We start from the raw sequence: 18,690 nt of genomic DNA, 5'->3' as shown, positions 1-18,690 counted from the left end.
CTGCCCCGACGGGTCCCTCAACCCGTTAAGTGCCACAGACCCTGCCCTCCAGACCCCTCCCAATTCCTTCTAGGATCACAGACCCTAGCTGTGACATCTGCTGACCCAATGCTGGACCCAGCTGCAGGGACAGTCGCTATCCTCAGTGTGGCCATAGTCCAGGTGGACAGTTTTGTCCAGATCTGGACACTCCAGTCATCGACGGTAGCCATTCGCAGAGGCTTTTGTCTAGAGCTGGGCAAGGAGGTGGACACGGCCAAGGAGCAGGAGTGGGTGCAGGGGGACACGAGAGTTTATTGTCTCAGGGGAGTGAAGGTCATGGTCTCAATTGCGGCTGGGGCACCCACAGTGTGACTCTGCCTGGCCCCCTTGGGCAGAGGTGGCCGGAGATGGGAGGTGGATCCAGGGCTGAAACCTCATCCAGACCCTTCCTGCCCCTCCTAGGGTCCTGGGCAATCTGTGCAGGGTAAGGGACCTCACACAAGGAGCCATTTTCCCAAACTGGAAATGCCGACCCCTCTCCAGGAGGAGCAGGCCTGCACTTGCCAGGCTTCCTGAGAAAATGGGCCCCCGGCGGGGATGGGGAAGGTGGAGGCTGCGTCCAGGTGGAGGCGAGGGCACCCTCCTTGCCACCTCAGAGTGGGTGTGACCCCTCCCCTCTAGTGTCCTGGAAGGAATGGAGGCAGGATGGTGGCTGCAGGTGGGAGAACAGGGTGGGCCAGCGGGGCTAAGGGGGTGAAGAGTGAGGGTCCTCACAACAGGGTCCAGAGGAGGCCGACGCCCACCTGGAGCAGGAGCCCCCCTCGCAGGGCCCAGAGCCCCGCCTGCGCAGATGGCGCCCTGTTGCAGAGATTCCTGGAACAGCAGCGCCTGGTGATGATGCCTTGCAGCCCGGGCGCCAGTGACCATTCAAACATCCCGTTGGTGTTGGGACATCTGGGAGCACAGCGCTTGCTGACCAAGAGCTTGCTCACCCTTGTTCCTGCAGAAGACAGGAGATGGCAGGTGGCCCCAGAGCCCCCAGGAAGAAGGGACCCATGTGAGGGGGGAGAGGCACGAGTGTGCTTTCCGTGCAGGCAGTGGGGACCAGAACTAGACTGGCCCTGCGGGGGCACCAGGGACGCCTTCTCCTGTCCTTTCACAGGTGAGGTGCTGCAGAGCAGTGACAGCATAGCTGCCCAAGATCACCTTCAACCAGTGGCACAGCAAAGACCGGCTCTAGGACTGCTGGCTCTACTGGGGGCTCTTTTCTGAAGGCAGATGTGGCCTGGGTCCTGCGAGTCGTGGGAAGGTGGGATGAAGTGGAGCAGAGTGAGAAGGGAGCGGCAGCCACAGAGAACTGCTGGGCGCCCGGCCCTGGGCTCCCATGTCCCCGGACTCTTCATTTAAAGATGTGGCAGAGACACCCACTGAGCCACTGCAGGGAAGCAGAACACTCAAAACCTGAACTGTAGAGAGAAGACATTCTTGGGTGGAATCCACTTTTGTGTGGTGTGTTACATGATTGTGTTCTGTCCTGTTATCTGTTGTGTTGCATCACATTATATCACATTAGAGTGGGCTATATTATGTGGCACTATGCTGCGTTATGCTGTCCTGTACCATATGACACTGCTTCACGCTGTATTATACTATGTTGCGATGTTTTCTGTTGCAACTGCATTGTACTCTCCTGTAGCATGTCACAGGCCACGCAGGACACTGCTCAGTCGCACAGGAGTTGGGATAACGTGAAGAGAGTCTCCAGCACGTGGCACGGAGTGGTGGCCTCCTCCAGAAGCCCCAACTCTGTACCCACAGTTTTTGGGGTACAGACCTCAAAGGTCAGGCAGCTTTCCTGGCCAGGTGGCCCCAGATGAGAGCCTTCCTGGGCTCCCACTGCCCGTGTGAAGGGGCCACTGTCACTTCCCCTTCCAGGCCAAGAAAAACTGTAGATACAAAACTCAGGTGGAGCCAAAGACAAAGGAAAAACAATGCTAGAAGAAAAACAAAACTGGAGGAAAGGGGCAAACGCTACTCAAAGTGTCAATGCCCTCGCCATGGGCAGAGTCTTTCTCTCCAATAAGAAAAAGAGGTGAGGCAGGGCTGTCACACAAGGACACAGAACAGGCGTGAGCACTTTCTCTGCCAAAATCCTGTCTTGACATGTCATTTTAACCTGCCAGAGTGGTGAAGGTGTAAGAGAGTGATCACTCCCACGAGGTGGTGACAGCTGGGCGGACGGCGTGGGACAGTGCCATGCAGGACCTCCACGTCAGAAGCCCGCTCTGCAGCACGGGCCAAAGGTGGACTGTGTCCTCAGGGAGCCTAGGAGGGTCTCACCTGCACCTCCCCTGGAGTGAGAGATTTGCCTACAGGAAACCCAACCGTGCGACGTGCATTTCTTGCACTGTTCCCTGACAATCAGGAAATGGAAGCCCTCCTAAGGTTCCCTGTGGGAGAAGGACTACACGGTGGCCTGCTGCTGCCAGGCCCCAGGACTTAAAGCCATAGAGAGGGGGCAGCTCTGCTGGCCTTGGCCGTCTCGGAGCTGGAAGCATCTAGCGAGAACAGCAACCCCGAACGGTGTTTTCTCAGAAGCACAGATCAGTCTGTGCACCTGTCTCTCCCTGGACATCCCCACGCTTTCATCAGTGCGTGTTCTCAGTGACGTGCCAGCGGCGCTAGGGAATGTGCTCCTGCTGACGTCACATCTTCTCTCACGCCCGCTCCTAAAATGAAGTCCTGTCACCTGGTAAGCCCCAGGCGCAGCCGTGCGCGTGTGGCTTCGGTGCGCCGGGCTCTCCGGGAGGCCCCCACCCGCGGGCTGCAAGGCCCCTGCCCGGCTGACCCTCAAGTCCAGTGACTTCAGGCCTTTGTCCTGCTGCCAGTCCCTAGGGGAAGGGCACTTCGACAAGCAAAGTCCAGACTCGTGGACACTCCCTCGAGCCCAGGGGCAGCAGGAGCCACGGTGGCCCCGCGTCCCTGCCGGTCCCCGCCCGGCCCGCCCCCCGGGGGACTCACGCAGGGTGACGAGCACCTGGCTGGAGACGCAGACGCGGTCGGCGGGGCGGCACGGGCCGGGCGCGCACAGCCGCGGGCTGCCGGCCTTGAAGCACTGGTAGCAGCTCAGGTTCGCGGCTGCGGGAGGGACAGCGACGGCCGCGGTGGGGCAGGGCCCGCGCAGCCCCGGCCCGGAGCCGCCGCCCGCCCGCCGGGCCGCCCCTTACCTGGCGCGGTGGTGCCGCCGACCAGCTGCGCAGACCCCAGCACGGCCCCCAGGACCAGCGCCAGCCCCGCCGTGACGCCGGCGGCTGGGCCCGGGTGGGACGCAGAGCGGGCCGCACGCAGCGCCCCGGCCGCCCCGCGCCCCCGCCCCCGGGCCCCCGGCCTTCCTCACCAGTCCCTCGTCCCCAACCCCCGAGCCCGGCTGTGCGCCGCCCCCCAGGCCGCGGCCCCGACCCCTCTCCTGCGCCTTCCCCGCGGCCGGCTGCGGGCAGCGGCGCCCAGGGACGGGGCGCGCCCGGTGGGCACGGGGCTGCCAAGCCCAGGCTCCTGCCGGAGGCTTCCCGGGGTCCCAGGACCGAAGCCGCCGCCTCCTGCTGGCGCATCCCCCGAGGCCCAGGGAGGAGGACGCAGCTGAGCCGCTTGGTGGCGGGCCGGGTCGCCCCACCTGCCACCTGCCACCTGCCACCCGCGGGTCCACCCCCTGGGCCCGCCTCGGCCCTCAGCTCTGACGCCCGCTTCTCTGCGCTCGGCAGGTCCCAGGAGCGGGACGCCGGGTGCCCGCGGCCGTGGCGGACACGGCGGAGCCTGCGTGATGCGGCCCCTGCTCAGGGACCCGCGAGGGCTGAGGGAGGGACCCCGAGTCCCCGAGCTCCTGTCGGGGCGGAGACAGACACCCTGTCCCCGGGCGTGGTGTTGGGGGCGGGGGCCGGGGCGGAGGGGCGGGGACCAGGGGAGACAACGCGGATCCTCGAGCCGCAGCGGGCCCGAGCCCAGGCTCCGCGACAGCCGCCGAGGCCCGGTGGGCAGCAGGGGTGCGGGGGCCGGGACCTGCGCTGGCGCGGGGGCTCCCGGGGCCTCGCAGAGGGGCTGCCCCAGGGCGGCTGGAGCCCGAGCGTGGCCTGTGGAGACGGATGTCCTCAGACCATAGCCCCCGCCCAGGCTGTGTCCCCGCGGCTGTGGCTTTCCCCCGGTGAGTCTCGCGGGCAGGCCGCCCGCTGTCCCTGTGACGGGGCCTCTCAGGTCTACGGGCTGTTCCGATGTCTTCAGGCTCCATGGAGGATATGGTTCAAGTTTCCTTTCCAAAATCTCCCTGTGCCTGTTGTGGAGCCTGGCTGCAGGGTCTGGAGAGCAGCCCGTCCCAGCCGGCACCCACCTGGATCCCGGCTCCAGCTCACCTTCGCAGCCCCTACAGATTTATCCCTTTTCCTATTACTTATTCTTTTCCTCGGAGCCAAGCGAGCCGAACCCTGTTCTTGCTGGGCCAGACAACGTGGAGCAGCCGGCTGGTGACATGTAGCTTGGCAGGGGGTGGTCCCGGGTGGGCTCTCTCTCCTCTTGAGGGCCATCCCACCCTCCACCACAGCACCAGGGCACCGCAGCATCTACAGCCCTGCCTGGCCCCAGGTGTGGGCAGAAAATGCTGCCTGCACTGTGGAGGGCCACCAGCCCACTTCCCCCTCTGAGCCCCTTCTCGAGACCCCTGTCTTCCCAGGATGTCCCCTAAAGAGGCTGCTCCCCATGCCCAGGTGCGCTCACCTGGGGTCTGGTGGCCACACAGCTTTTCACACCATGTCAGGCTCATTCTTTCTTTTTTCCTTCCTGCCTTTGTTTCCTCAATCACATCCTTTTGAGCATCTGTGACAGTCAAGACAGGGTGCGGACCTTGGATTTGCAGAGGTGAATGCAGCAGCCCGTTACCTGCCCTCATGGGTCTTGCAAGAGGTGAATGGCTAGAAAGACAATAAAGGGAGTTGGGAAGGTCTGCCCCTGGCCCCACAGTGACTGCTGCCCACCATCTCCACCAGTGGCCTCCAAATGCCCCTTGCAGGCTCAGCAAGCCCCTCCCCCACTATGGCACAGTTCCTGGGTAAAGGCTGAGAAGGTGCTGGCCCATGAGTGGGAGTGTGTGGCCAGTTGGGGTCATCCCCCTTCAACCCACCCTGTGGCCCAACCAGCAGGAGTGTCCCCTGTCCCTGTGGTGCCCAGTTCATACCCTGAGGATGCCCCCAGACTGGCCATGCCCTCTGGACCCTGCTCTGTGTGCAGCCTCCTTTATCCTGCAATGCTGCAGACTTTTTGCATCCAGCCTGTGCTAGGGCTGGGCACCCTCATGGGGGTGGGCTCGGAGGGGATGGGACTGGAGAAGTTTGGAGGGGGCGCTGCATGCGCTGATTCGTTGTTATCTGTGCATCAGTTCGTTTGCCATTTGTGCTGTCATCAATTCGGATATGAATTTGGCACCGTGAAATTCACAAAGTTAGAAATCAGAAGGGAAAATCAAAAGAACAGTAGCACTGGAGGCAGGTGTGACAAAGGAGTCAGGTGGTGGGAGGAGCCGGGGAGGAGAGCATGGGTCTCACAGCAGCTGGCCAAGGGGTCTGTCGAAGCCCATCTCAAGTCTGGGGCTGATTGCAGGGTGGCCCAGCAGCCGTGGGGAAGAGGGACAGGCCAGGGCCACGCCGTTTTCAGTGCCCTGGAGAAGGAACTGGCCTCCCTGGAGGCTGACTGCTGTTTCTCTGGCACTGGTTAGGGATGTTGGTGGACACGCTGGACAGTGACCCCTAGAGCCTCCAGCTGTGCTCCTGGCACACGGCAGTCCCTGGGGACAGGAAAGGGTATGGCGGTCAGCAGGCTGGATGGGGGTGCGGGACTGGCCTTCTCAGGATACTTTCAGAGGATCATGAAATTCTGCTGCTGCTAATCACCCTAGCTGCCTGCAGACAAAGCTCTGTTGCTTTTCTTGGGGAGCCCTCCTGGAATCACCACAGTTCAGGGAAGGCCTTCAAAACATCCCAGTAGGGCTGGCCGGTTGCTCAGTGGGTTAGACAGTGGTGCTGATAACACCAAGGACCAGGGTCGTCCCTGTACTGGCCAGCCGCACCCCCTGCAAGAAAAAAAAAAAAATTCCAGAGCAAAGCTCGGTGTCCGAGGACTGGGGGCACTGCTGTGGGCTCTCTGTCTCCACTGTTTCCTCACTTGGCCCCTCACAGCCCACCTCCTTGTTGGGGGCTCCCTTGCTCCTAGCAGTCTCTGTCATCCTTTCCCTCCCCAAGTGCCCACACCTGTCCAGATGTGTGGGTCAGTGTCCACCAGGTGGCAGAGAGGCCTGGAGGAGCACAGGACCAGGTTCAGCACTACCCAAAGGTCCCAAGGGGTGTTCAGAGGACGAAGGGACGTTTACCGAGCTTTTAGTCTATAAACATTATTCCTTTCTGGCCCGACTTCAGTCTTAGTAGGTGGGTACCATTAACAGACCAATTTTTTTTTTGGTGGCTGGGCTGTATGGGTAAGAGACCAATTTTAAAAATATTGAAACTGGATCAGAGACCTGAGGTGACGGGTGGCTTTATGATAGGGGGATTAACTGCCCCAGTTTTAGCACCGAAAGTGTCTCAGTGCTGGGAAAACCTGGATGGCCAGTCGCCTGGTTTAGGATCACCCAGGTAATAGGTAGAAGGCCACACTCAAACCAGCTCTGGTTCCCACCTGACTCCACCTCGCCTCCCAGTCATGCCCGGGGCAGTGCTGTCCAGGGAGCCACCAGGGTCATAAAACCCACTTGGTGAATAACAACCACTGCCGTATGTTTTAGAAAATGAGAGAATAAAATAACAAATATCCAAGTACCTTATGCACAATTAGGTTATGTATTTTTAATGAAAAATTTAATTTAAACATAGATGTGTGTGAGTTTCAAGATATATATGCATATGCATGTTTTTACTTGTGTGTATATACATGAGTATATAAATTTTTTAAATATACAAATGTTTTATGTTATAAATATGTTTTATATTTTATTTTACATTTATATGTTTTTTGTGTTAGAAATACATGTATGAATATGTATTATTTATATTTATGTTATAAATCTAGTTAATATGTTATAAATGTTATACAAATGCCTATATGTTTAAGTGTTTTATACACACACACACACACACACACACACACACACACACACACACACGGGTACTTCAAAAAGTTCATGGAAAGATTTGTATTATCTTTCCGTTCTATTTTTCCATGAACTTTTTGAAGTTCCTTCATGTGTCATAACTATTTTAACTATAAAAACTATCAAAACTGTTTTAACTATAGAGGTCAATCAGGAAAACTTGAAAGCTACATGTTTAAAGAAAGTGGACGACCTTCATTCCTCCGCTTACTGTCTTACTCACCACCAGAAAACTGGGCATCAGGAATCCACTTTACAGGTATGGACTCCAGTCTCCACATAGGAACGGACAGAAACACACTGTGGGATTTTTGCAGTGAAGTGGATCTTGGTGTGATGTCCAGAGGCCTCCCTGAGCGGTGTCCCGAGGACAGCCCCACGATCTCCATCACCGTGTTCTTGCTATGGGATGCCAAGCTGAATTTTTAATATCAGCTTGTGCACCTGCTAAACTTATACATCTGCCCCATGTCCTTTTCCCCTTGGCTGCTGGGAAGCTCAGATCCTGACCACTTGCCCCGGCACACATGTGGCCCTGCAGGTTTCTTGCTCGCCTCTCCTGGCTCTGTCCAGGTTAGACCTTGTTTGTTGTCTTCCTCCCTTGCCTTCTGCGGTCCGTTGAGTCTTTAATTCTCAGATTCTGTGGTTCTTTAGCCCTTTGACTGTATGTAGACTTGGTGACTGGGCTTCCTCCACTCTCCACTTCCTGGCCCTGCCTCGGGGGCTCTGTGCACAGCTCTGCCTGGGAAGAGGTCCTGCTCTGTCCTGCCTCAGTCTGAGGGCCTCTGTCTGGGCATCTCTGGCCACAGCCCTCCCAGCTGCTGCTTGGCAAGGCTCCCGGGGTGAGGATGCAGGGACCTGGGCCAGCAGTGGAAGCATCGTGCTCCACCGAGTCCTGAGCAATCAGTCAGTGTTTAAGGCTGACAGGTGTATGCCCTTGCGTCCTGTTTTCAGCTTCAAGTTTAGTAACATTGATGTGGCTGAATGGTCTCCCTCAGGCACTCAGCCCTCCTCCTTTACTCTGCAAAATCAATCAAACGCATGCACACCGAGGAGAGCCTGAACAAGACAGTCTGGTACTTTCCTTTTGTTCTAAATGTTCAGATTGTTATCACTTTCAAACTGGCATATCTGCCACACTGACAGTATTCTCTGACCCGGTGCAGAATTTCATAACAAAAAGCATAAACGACATAGTCACACATATTAAAAAGTTGCAAAGCACTATTCTAATAAACCACGGCTAAAGGGGAAGTCACATTGGGAATTAAAATATCTAGACATGACTGGGCCGGCCCGTGGCTCACTCGGGAGAGTGCGGTGCTGATAAAATATCTAGACATGATTAAAACTAAAATACTGTCTATCAAAAATGTTGTGCTGCAGCCAAAGTGGTGCCTGAAAGAAATCTAACTCTATACACCTGCATTAGGAAGCAAGAAAGGTTAACATTCTCACTTCATGTTAATTTTCGTAGGTGTTCCAGTGATATTTGGTAAGCAGGTGGGAGGCTTTTTTTAGGAGATCAATGCTGAAGTTATTAGAGGGAAAAATGGTAAGAAATGTGAAGTTAAACTAAGTGTCCAATCTAAGTATTTCAAGACACAACAAAATCAACACAACTGGAAGGAAAAGATAAGTGAATATCAATAAAATAGAAAACAAAGATAAAGATAAAAAAGGACATACCTGTTTCTTTGAAAGAACCAAAATTAGACAAATATCTGGCAAGACTGAATAAAAAAGAGTCCACCTATGAATAATGTGAGCGAAAAAATGGGACGTGACTACAGATAACCACAGATTTTGAAAAGTGGAGAGATACGAGTTTCACTTCCAGCCAGCATGGAAAGCACATGAAGCCATCCTTCCTGTTGCAACAATGAAAAACAATTAAGTGACACTCAGAAATCATCAGTGCTTTAAGTTCCTTGGAGATGGTGGGTGCAGGTGTAGAGGAACACCCTTCTGGAGGGGGCAGCCACCCTAGCAGTGCAGATGACCTGAGTCCCGGGCAGACGGAGGACAGTAGCCATCGGCAGGGGCTCTGTCGCGGGGGAGAGACTGACATTTCTTGTGTGTGTGTTTTTGTTTTTGTTTTTTGTTTTCTGGGTGTACACAGTTTCTGGCACACTATCAAACATTTAAAGAAATACAGGAGAATGTGATTTTCAACCAAGAGAAAGACCAAACGGTAGAAGGAGACACACAGATAACCCAGATATTGGAATTCACAGACAAGTGCTTTATAAAACTATTGTAAATATAGTAAATGAGAGCAGAAATATAGACAAAACGTATGCAAAGGTGGAGAGTTTCAACAGAGAAACAGAAGCTATGAAAAGGGGTGCTTATTATCAAACTAATTAATACAACACCTGAAGTTAAGAACTTACCGGGTGGGCTTAGCGTCAGACCAAACACACAGCAGCAAAAGGGATTGATGAAGTTTAGGACAGGTCATTAGAAATGATCCGAAATGAAGCACAGAGATAGAACTAAACACACGCAGACACACACACACACACACACACACACACACACAAACACACACACACACACACACACACACACACACACGTCAGAGCCATAAGGAAATGCCCGGCCGTCTAACACGTGTACAATGGAGTCCCAGGACAGAGGAGAGAGGAGAGGATGGAGCAGAAACAACATTTTTTTTTTACAGGTAATTGCCAATTTTCCAAAACTGACTAGACGCTAACCCACAGATTCAAAGGTGCTTATTGAGCCCCACGAAGTACAAATCTGAAGAAAACTTTGCGTCGTCTCATCGTACTCAAGCTGCTGAAACTAACGGTAAAGAGAAATGGTGGGTGCAGCCAGGGGAAGAAACAGAGCCTCCGGGCAGCCGCGGGAGTGACGCCTGTGTTCTCTGCAGGAGCTCTGGGGGCAGAGACCGACGCTGGCAAGGCACCAAACTGCCAGCTTAGACTCCTATAGCAAGCAAAATTTGCTTCACACATGAAGGCAAAATACAGGCATTTCCCCAATAAATAAAAGCTGAGTGGAATTGCTGCCAATTGCAAAATGCGAGGAGGAAGCATGGTGGTGTTTACCCTGTTCAGGAGGTAAGTTGGGGAGGGGTTGTGTGAGGTGCTATGTGACTTTGGGGTGGGTTGTGCTGGCTTTTCTGCTGTTACCTCAGCACCCGACACTCTCTTTTAAAGAACTACTGTACCCTCCCCTGTATGTCTCGGACGGAGCCAGTTTCTGAAGGGAAACTCACGGGGGACTTGACTCGGAAGGTCAAGTGCAGCAGAGACATCCCCCTCCAGAGGTGGCTGTGGCCAGGTGCAGGCAGGAGACCCACAGAGGTCCTCCTGCGAGCTCATGGGGACACCTCTGCTGCAGACTGAGACAGCTGGTGGAAGCTGCTCAGCGACCTTGCGATCTGCAGCAGCTTCCAGGAAAGCTAATTCATTAATAACCAACGAATTTATTTGTTGATTTTATTTTTCAGTTTCAGGTTTACAGAAAATTGAGCAGGTGGTACAGAGGGTTCCCATCTGTCCCCTTCCCTCTGTGGTTTCTCCTGTTATTAACACCTTGCATCAAACTGAAGAACCAATACTGAGACATTGTTATTAACACAAGCCCATAGTCTGCATTAGGGCTCACTCCCCGTGTTGTGTACCCTGTGGGTTTTGACAAGTGTGGAATGTCATGTGTCCGTCACCACAATATTGCAGACTAGTTTTTCTACCCTAAGTCCCCCCGAGCTGTCGTCATTCACCTCTCCCCTCCATCATGACCCCCTGGCAACTGCTGCCTGGAAAGCTTTTGAAACCTCCTGGTGGATGCTTCAGGCTGACATTTTTACTGTCAGGTCACCGTGGGGGCAGCTTCCACTATCCACGCTGCCGGCTCCTCAAAAACTCATGCAACCCCTAGTCTATATTGATGAACCCAATACACAGAAAATGAGTGACCCGCCTTTCCCCAGGCCCTGATCAAAACAGTGTCCCGCTCTAGTGAAAGCAAGTAGTCCGGAAATTCAGCCAGTCCTGTTTGAATACTTTGTAACATAAAGACTAAATTCGTTAATTTCTAACGTTAGCCCTCATATGAAACAATAAGGTAGAGGAGGAATGAGAGAAGAAGGGATTAAATAACATGTACAAACATGGCAACTGGAGAAAACCCATAGCCGCTTGTTACAGTGAATTGCGTGCACCCTCCCCACCGATGCATATGATCAAATCCCTACCCCCAGTACCTCAGAAGGCGACTGTGTTTGGAGATGGGGTCTTTAAAGAGGTAATTAAGGTAAATGAGGTCACTAGGGTGGGCCCTGATCCAATAGCACTGGTATCCCTGTAAGAACAGATCAGGACAGACACACGGGGACGACTGTGTGAGGGCACAGGGAGAGCATGCCATCTACACACCAAGGAGAGAGGCCTCAGGAGGAGCCAAGCCTGCTGCACCTTGACCTTGGACTTCCAGCCTCCAGGACTGTGAGGAAATACGTTCTGTTGTTTGAGCCACACTGCTGTGGATTGATTGAATTGTGTCCCCCAAATTTCATGTATGAGAAGCTTAATCCCCATTGTAACTGTTAAGAGGGTGGGAAATCCTATTCTGGTCATTGAAAGGTGGAGCCTTGAAGAGGTGATTGGATTGTAGGACCCTGCAGTAGTGAATGGATTAAAAATGTGGTCAGGGGCGTGGTTCTGAGGGTTTTAAAAGGAGAGTGAATGAGGAGGTTAGTCTTTCTGCTTCCAGCATCTGCAATGTGAGACCCCTGGGTCACTGCTGCCACCACCAGATGGACTTTGGACTTCCCAGCCTCAGAAACTGTCAGCAATAAATTTCATTTTCTTTATAAATCACCCAGTTTCAGGCATTCGGTTACAGCAACACAGAACGAACTAATACACGCACAGTCTGTGGCATTTTGCTGTGGTGACCCCAGCAGGTGCCTACGCAGCTGGAGCCCTCATTTCTGGGACTTCCCGTAAGGCTGAGTGCAGCTGGTATTTGGACTCTCCTTGCTACATGATTTGTTCCAAGTTTATTTTGCCCTGAGGGAGAAGGTTCTTTACTGGCAGGTGACCAAGGCTTCATTCCTGAAGGACCTGAGCTTTCTGTAGCCCTGTCTCCTTCTAGGGGCTGCGGTTTCTCATGAACTTTTCCTCCTGGACATGGAGAAATAGAGTCCCCAAAAGCCCCTGAGTCCCAAAGACATGTCTCCCTGCCCTGTGGTGTAACACAAACTCCCTTTCCTCGGTAATTAGAGCCAACAGCCCGACTAGGGTGACATAACCCCCTTCTTTGCCCATGGTTCAGAGGCAGGAGGAGCACAGAACAGTGAGGTGTCCTCTCAAAGGTGGCTGTGGCAGGAGCACTTCTCCCTGGGAAATAAGATCTAGGAATCAGCACAGCTTGAGCTTGTGGTGACAGGAATAAGGACTTCGGGAGTGGTCCTGCTGAAGGGTATGGATTCCACTCTAGGCACAGTAGTTTTCTAGAAAATTTTTAGTGAGATGTCCTTCTGTTGGCATAAATCACCATAACAACCACTATAAAAATGTAGATTATTGCTGTTCTCCTAGGAAATTAAATGAAACAAAGAAATGGCGACTTTTGCCTGTGTACTTAAGGAGATCGCACTGAGATCTTTTGAAAGGTCTACGTCTAGATTCATTTTTTTTTTGGTATCTACCAGGACCTGGTAATATGCCGGGAGTTGTTTTGCTAAAGGCTTACCATTCTTGGTCTTAAGTAGCCTGGCTTGCTCCAGTGCCCGGGGTCTGCCCCGTCCTGCTCCCACGGAGTCTCCAGCGGCAGAGTCTGCAGCACCGTGGAGGCTGCGTCCTGTCCAGTGGCCACTCAGAACTAGGTGTCCCCATGCATGGCAGTGCTGTGTCCCCAGTATTGCAGTATTGTGGGTTCTTCTTCACGGGAAGGGCTTCAGGATACAGAACTTGTCTTTTATTTGGAATGAATGTCCTGGCACTCTCCTGACTTCTGGGTCCATAAAAATCCTACTGATGTGTCAGTGCCATGAATCTTTGTGGGGATTGTCTCCCACCCTGGAAATATACGCATCTCACCAGGACCTCCAGCATGCTAGCCACCTGGTCTGATGGCCACAACGCCACCTGTGTCCTGCGTCAGTGATGCCTGCAGGACATCCACATGATCCAGATCTCTTCTGCCCCACTAGGACACAGAGCTGGAGAGATGACAAAGCCTGAAGAGCCTGTGGGCACTTGGGATGGTGCTAGCAGAAGCTGTGGGGCATTCTTGGAGGATGCTAGCAGCTGTTCATGAAAGCCCTTCAGGTCTGGGGACCTTTATCCTTCTCTTTAGCCACCACTTTCCCCACTGAGCTTGCCCAATGGGTTGGATTAGAGCTCCAGCAGCGGGGCTCGGAGAAAGCCAGGGGAGCAGTTCAGAGTCCCTGGCCCCTGCCCTGGGACCAGAGCTGCTCGGGACTCCTGGGAGCCGAGTCACTCCCGAGGTGCAGCAAGTGTTGGAACTACAGAAGAAAACAGGAAGCGTGTGAGAGCTTTGGGAACGTTTTGCCCGGTGGCCCTGAAGACACCTTAGAGACTTTTCAGTTAGAGGTGATCTTGCTAAAGTTTGCAGGGGAGGGAGGCAGCGTGTGGGGCGGGTTACTACCAACCCCTCCCTCAGTGCCACCGCCAGCCCACCCCACCTCAGACCTCTTTGACCAAACCCTGACGGGTGCCCTGGGGGCCTGGGGATGCGTGTTGCCCAGGTGTCTCAGCTGTCAGAAGTAAATAAGACTAGGGGTCAGGCAGGTGACCTCTGGATGGTGGCCGGGGGGGGGGGATATGCCGAGATTAGAGCTCAAGAGGGAGAAACGGGATGGCGCTTTGTGGGTCTTTTTTGAGTCCAGGGACAGGGGACCATGGTCCCTGCTCTCCTTGGCACCAAGGTGAGGGAAAAACAGGTCACACTCCCTGGATCTGGTCTGAAGCCACCACCGCCCAGACGTCTGCCCAAGCCTGACTCCTTGGGTCCACAAGGTCGCTGCGAGCTTCCCTTGCTTTGGTCCCACTGCCGAGTATGTCACTGGTGTTGGTGTGCTGCCCCTGCTGGTCTCGGCCCCCAACTCTGACGGGAGTTGCTGCACTCGGGGCCATTACAGAGGAGGCGGCAGGGAGGGCTGACATATAAAACAAGCCCCTGTGGGGCTGAGGTGTCAGTTCTGCTCCTAACGGGCTTCTCGGTGTCTGTGTGGATGCTCAGTGGACCGGCCTCTGCTGACAAGAGGCAGGAGGCCAGCGAGCAGACGGTGCTTGTCAACTGAACACGGAGACCTACGTGCCCTCCGCCCCAGAGCCAGCAGAGAAGACACAGAAACAGCCTGTAGAGGTGTCCCCGCCTGCTGGACCCTGGCCAAGGCTAAAACCTGCCCAGGGACAGACTCTGAGAAGACGGGCCAGGGGTGCTCCTGGCAGGTGGATCCCTGGGGCCGCTCGTCCCATCCAGGGTGCTTTGTGGCATCCGGACTGTGCTCAGCCCTTTTGCTGGGTGTGGCCTGTGTGCTCCACACGTGGTTCATGTCCGGTTTCCTGAGCTCGTGGCACCTGACAACAGCATTGGATTTATGGCGACCTGCACATCGGCCATGGGCACAGGAGCACCCTCCAAGTTCTGTATCCCCCCTCCACTGCAGGGATTGAGCCTTTTAATGGACAATTAAAGGACCGGCCTAAGGAACCCCCACCTGGACAACACATGTCAGGGGAGTGGTCTGGGGTCTCACCGCGGTGCCTCCCCAAGTTCTGCACAAATGTCACACTGGTGCCATGGGTTCAGCCAGACTCCTTCAGTGGTGTCTCTTCCGTCACTGTCACCATTGTCGGCTGCAGTCTCCGTGGGGGACCCTGTGAGGGCTGTCCAACCCCCTGACCTCACTCAAACAGATGGAAAATTTAGACAAACTTGCTATGAAACCGCCAGGGGTGGGAGGTGTGTAAACTTATTTTAAAATATCTTAAGAATTCAGGCTTCTGTGCTTCCTGACTCTTGAGCACGATGCATTTGTATAAAGCGTGCTGGTCCTCCTCATACGGCCCCTCCAGACAAAGGGTCTAGACGGAAATAGGGAGTGATTTATTTTTTTATGTAAAGTTTGTTCCTTTTTTAAACTTAAGGGTATTTATTTTTAGTTGAGACGTGTGGATTGTACACGTGTGGGGTGCAGAGTTGCATTTCAGTGCACGCACACAGTGTGCAGGGATCACATCAGGGAAGTTAGCACTTTCCTCGTTGCACAAATTTATCGTTTGTCTGTGATGAGAGCGTTTGAGCTCCTCCCTTCTAGACAACTGAGAACACACAATGAACTGCTGTCGAGTAGGATGCCCAGCACTGCTGCACTCCACAAGAACTTGTGTTTCGTGTCCAGCTGTGATTTTGTGCCCATTAGCCAGCCTGCCACCGTCCCCCCTTCCCTGCCTCTAGTAACCACAGTTCTACTCTCTATTTCTAAAAGCTCAACTTATTTACGGTTTTAGCTCCCACATATGACTGAGACGGCGCAGTGTTTATCCTTCTGGGCCGGACTTATTTCACTTAACATGATGTCTTCTCGGCTTATCCACGTTGCTACAAAAGGCAGGATTTCATTCCTTTTCATGGCTGAGCAGGATTCCCTGCATTCCTAGATGGGACATGCTGCTCACAATAACAAGGAGCAGTAGTGTCAGCAGCAGCAGTGCTGACACCCTCACACCTTGGGGGGATCGGGGACGGAGGACACCAGTGATCTTTGCTTTTCCGTCTTGCCCCCGAGCACTCTCTGCTCCTCGCAAAGTGAGTTGATAGGACGGCACCAACCTCCCCCACCCGCTGCCTCCAGCAGGGGCCGCCTCTGCTCCTGCACAGTCCACGGCCACACAGGACACCTCCTGATGCCACCCACACCAGCCAGGAGGGTCAACCGACCTCACCCTTGAGGACAGATAGAAGTGTTAAAACTGCCTGCCGCAGCAAGTCCCTCTGAAACCAAGGACTGAACTCAAGTATTCTGACTGGACTAAAAGCCCCAGCAGGAGGCCCCAGCAGGACGGGAGGCCACGCTGGGAGCCCTGCTAAGCTGGTTGTCTGTTTAGTGCATGTCCTGTCGGTGGCCCTGGCATGTGACAGGTGCCTCTGGGACTGTGCTTCTTGGGTGTGTCCCTGGCTCTCCTGACACTGCCTTGGCCCTGGAAGGCTGCAGGTCGGCTTCATCTAACTGGCCAGGCTGTGCCCTGCCTGTGTGCACACCTCGGGCCAGGGAAAGGAGATCCATGCAAAATTCAGGGAGGAAGCCTCCTGGCTATGGGGACCTTTTCCTCGTTTGGCAACTGCTGGGACTCATAGTGACATTCCATCCTCCGGGCAGCCTGGCCTGGAGCCCTGTTGGTTGTGGCCTTGTCCACCATGGCCTCGGGCTAAATACCTGGCTATTGTCACAGCCCCTCAAAATCTGACCTCTTCAGTCCGGTCCATGGTGGGGGAGGCTGTGTCCCTTGCTCAGGTCCTGAACGATCAAGCAGTGGAAGGGAGAAGCCCGGCTCTGGGTTAAAAACCTGTGTGTGACTTTTTAGTCCTGGCCGGCTGGAGGCAACTGCACAGGGTCTCCCGGGCAGCTTCACGTCACAGGAAGCTGCGCCCCCCCCCCGACGTGTGTGGGCCGGCTCTGCAGGGATGGGCCAGGGCTCAGGCCACTGGCCAGCTGTGCTGGAGGACAGTTCCCCTGCGCTGACTCTGTCCTCAGGAGCCCCCACTCCTAGCCCTTCCCCCTCGCCCTCTCCCCACCCAGGTTCATAAAACTGCAGGCGCTGTCCTCCCGTCGCAGCTGCTTGCTCCCACTGTCACAGTCCGCGATCATTTCTTCCATGTGGTCTTGTTGCTTTCATGGGCTCCTCTGACACTGGCCATCTTGGCTCTTTCTGCAGCTCAGCTCAGCTCTAGACAGCTCCGCATGCCCCCGCTCGAGCGGGAAACATGGTGATGCTTCAGGTCTCTAGGTGTCCAACAGTTCTGGAAATATCTGGGTATTTCCCGTGCCTCAGTGTACAGTCCTGCACCTGATGTGTCTCAGTGTGAAGTCCTGAGTAGAAGCCTGAGTGCCTTTGGGGAGGACAGCGGGGAGGCATTGTTTGTATGCATGTGTGCGACCGGTCCTCTCTCCTGGGTACCCAGGCACCTCTCTTCAGTCAGTGGGCTCCAGGTCTGAGAACTGGTTGAGGTCCAGACACTGGCTGGTCCAGACAAGAAGTTATGACTGTAGTGGGGTGACTGCTCAGCCTCTCGTTTGCCATCTTGGATTCCTTTTGCTGGTACAAATTGAATAGTACCCTGGTTGGCTGCCCATTTATTTTGCCATTAGGGACGCCATATTCTGTCAGCCATTTCCATAGCTCTTTGTGGGGCAGGCTGCCTTGATCACCTCTCTTGTCCTGCAGACTGACATGGTAATTAGCACCCCTTGGCTCTGGTTGTTGAGTCCTGACCTCTGTTCCCAGCCAGTGCTTATGCAATGAGCTCATGAATAGAGTGGTCATGGTGGCAGGGCTGGAGGCTGCATGTGGGTGCAGTGACGTCGGCTCCCCTTGCCCAGGCAGGTCTGGCTACTGCTGAGGCTGAATGTTCAACAGCTCAGCAACAAGAAAGCGCTGAGCCCCAGTGAGCAGCGTCTCTCACAGACCAGCTGGCCACGTGATGGCGGGTCGAGCATCTTGTGCCATTCCTGCACTGTGGGGTGCAATTCTTCATCCTGCTGGGATTATTGGCACATATGCCAAGTATGGGTTTGCTTTTCTTGCCCAAGTGCCTCCATCAGCACTGTTATCTGGGACCTCACAGAGTGATTTACTGTCGGGAGCCATATTTAACAATAGCCGCCATTTTTAACAAATAACAGCCATTTTATGTAAGCCTTTCTCCTCCTCAGAAAAGCCCGCGCTCGCCAAGCCAACACTCCTCCCCACCTCCTCTTCTCATACCACGCCACTATCACCCCCCTGCCTTTCCGCCTATCATAAGCTGCCACACTCTGTGACAGCCCGCCCCTTCTTCACTATGTATATAAGCAATTGCCTAACAATAAAATTTCGAGGCTTGATCAGAATTTTGTCTTGCCTCCATTCTGTGTGTCTCCTGTCCCTCCCCCTTTTCACCAGCTACAGGTAGTCCTCCTCGAGCCCACGTTCTTATCTGTCCCACAGGCCGGGACATTCTGGCGCCCAAACGTGGGGCCCGAGGCACGGAACAACGTTGCTGGCACCTACTCGGAAGACGCCTGGCCAGGCATACCCTGAGCTCCTGAGCTCGTTTCGAGCCCGTGGGTGATCAATCCTCGGGACAAGACTCGATTTTGATCGTCGCTGGACTAGCCGCCCCAGTGGACATCGGACCGGTGAGTAGGTGATTATCATGGGACAGGAATTGAGCTCTCACGAGCTCTTCCTTAAGGGGCTTAAGGATTCCCTCAAGATGCGCAGAATTAAGGCTAAAAAGAAAGATCTCTGAAGTTTTTT

The 18,690-nt window shown here is 54.3% G+C and overlaps 1 protein-coding gene across 1 annotated transcript; it reads right to left on the bottom strand.

Annotated features, from left to right (window-relative positions):
- Positions 1-752: 752 nt before the first annotated feature.
- LY6L (lymphocyte antigen 6 family member L) lies at positions 753-3,590 on the bottom strand. Its single transcript, XM_063079293.1, has 4 exons — positions 3,380-3,590; positions 3,210-3,293; positions 3,000-3,120; positions 753-975 (listed from the first exon to the last, which is right to left on the bottom strand). The coding sequence occupies exons 1-4, from the start codon at positions 3,588-3,590 to the stop codon at positions 753-755; spliced, it is 639 nt and encodes a 212-aa protein (XP_062935363.1).
- Between the last annotated feature and the right edge of the window lie 15,100 nt (positions 3,591-18,690).

This window comes from Cynocephalus volans, chromosome 15, assembly GCF_027409185.1.
Source record: "Cynocephalus volans isolate mCynVol1 chromosome 15, mCynVol1.pri, whole genome shotgun sequence".
NCBI classification, from domain to species: Eukaryota; Metazoa; Chordata; class Mammalia; order Dermoptera; family Cynocephalidae; genus Cynocephalus; species Cynocephalus volans.
The sequence above is the reverse complement of the archived record's forward strand: the minus strand, read 5'-3'. Positions and strand labels throughout refer to the sequence as shown.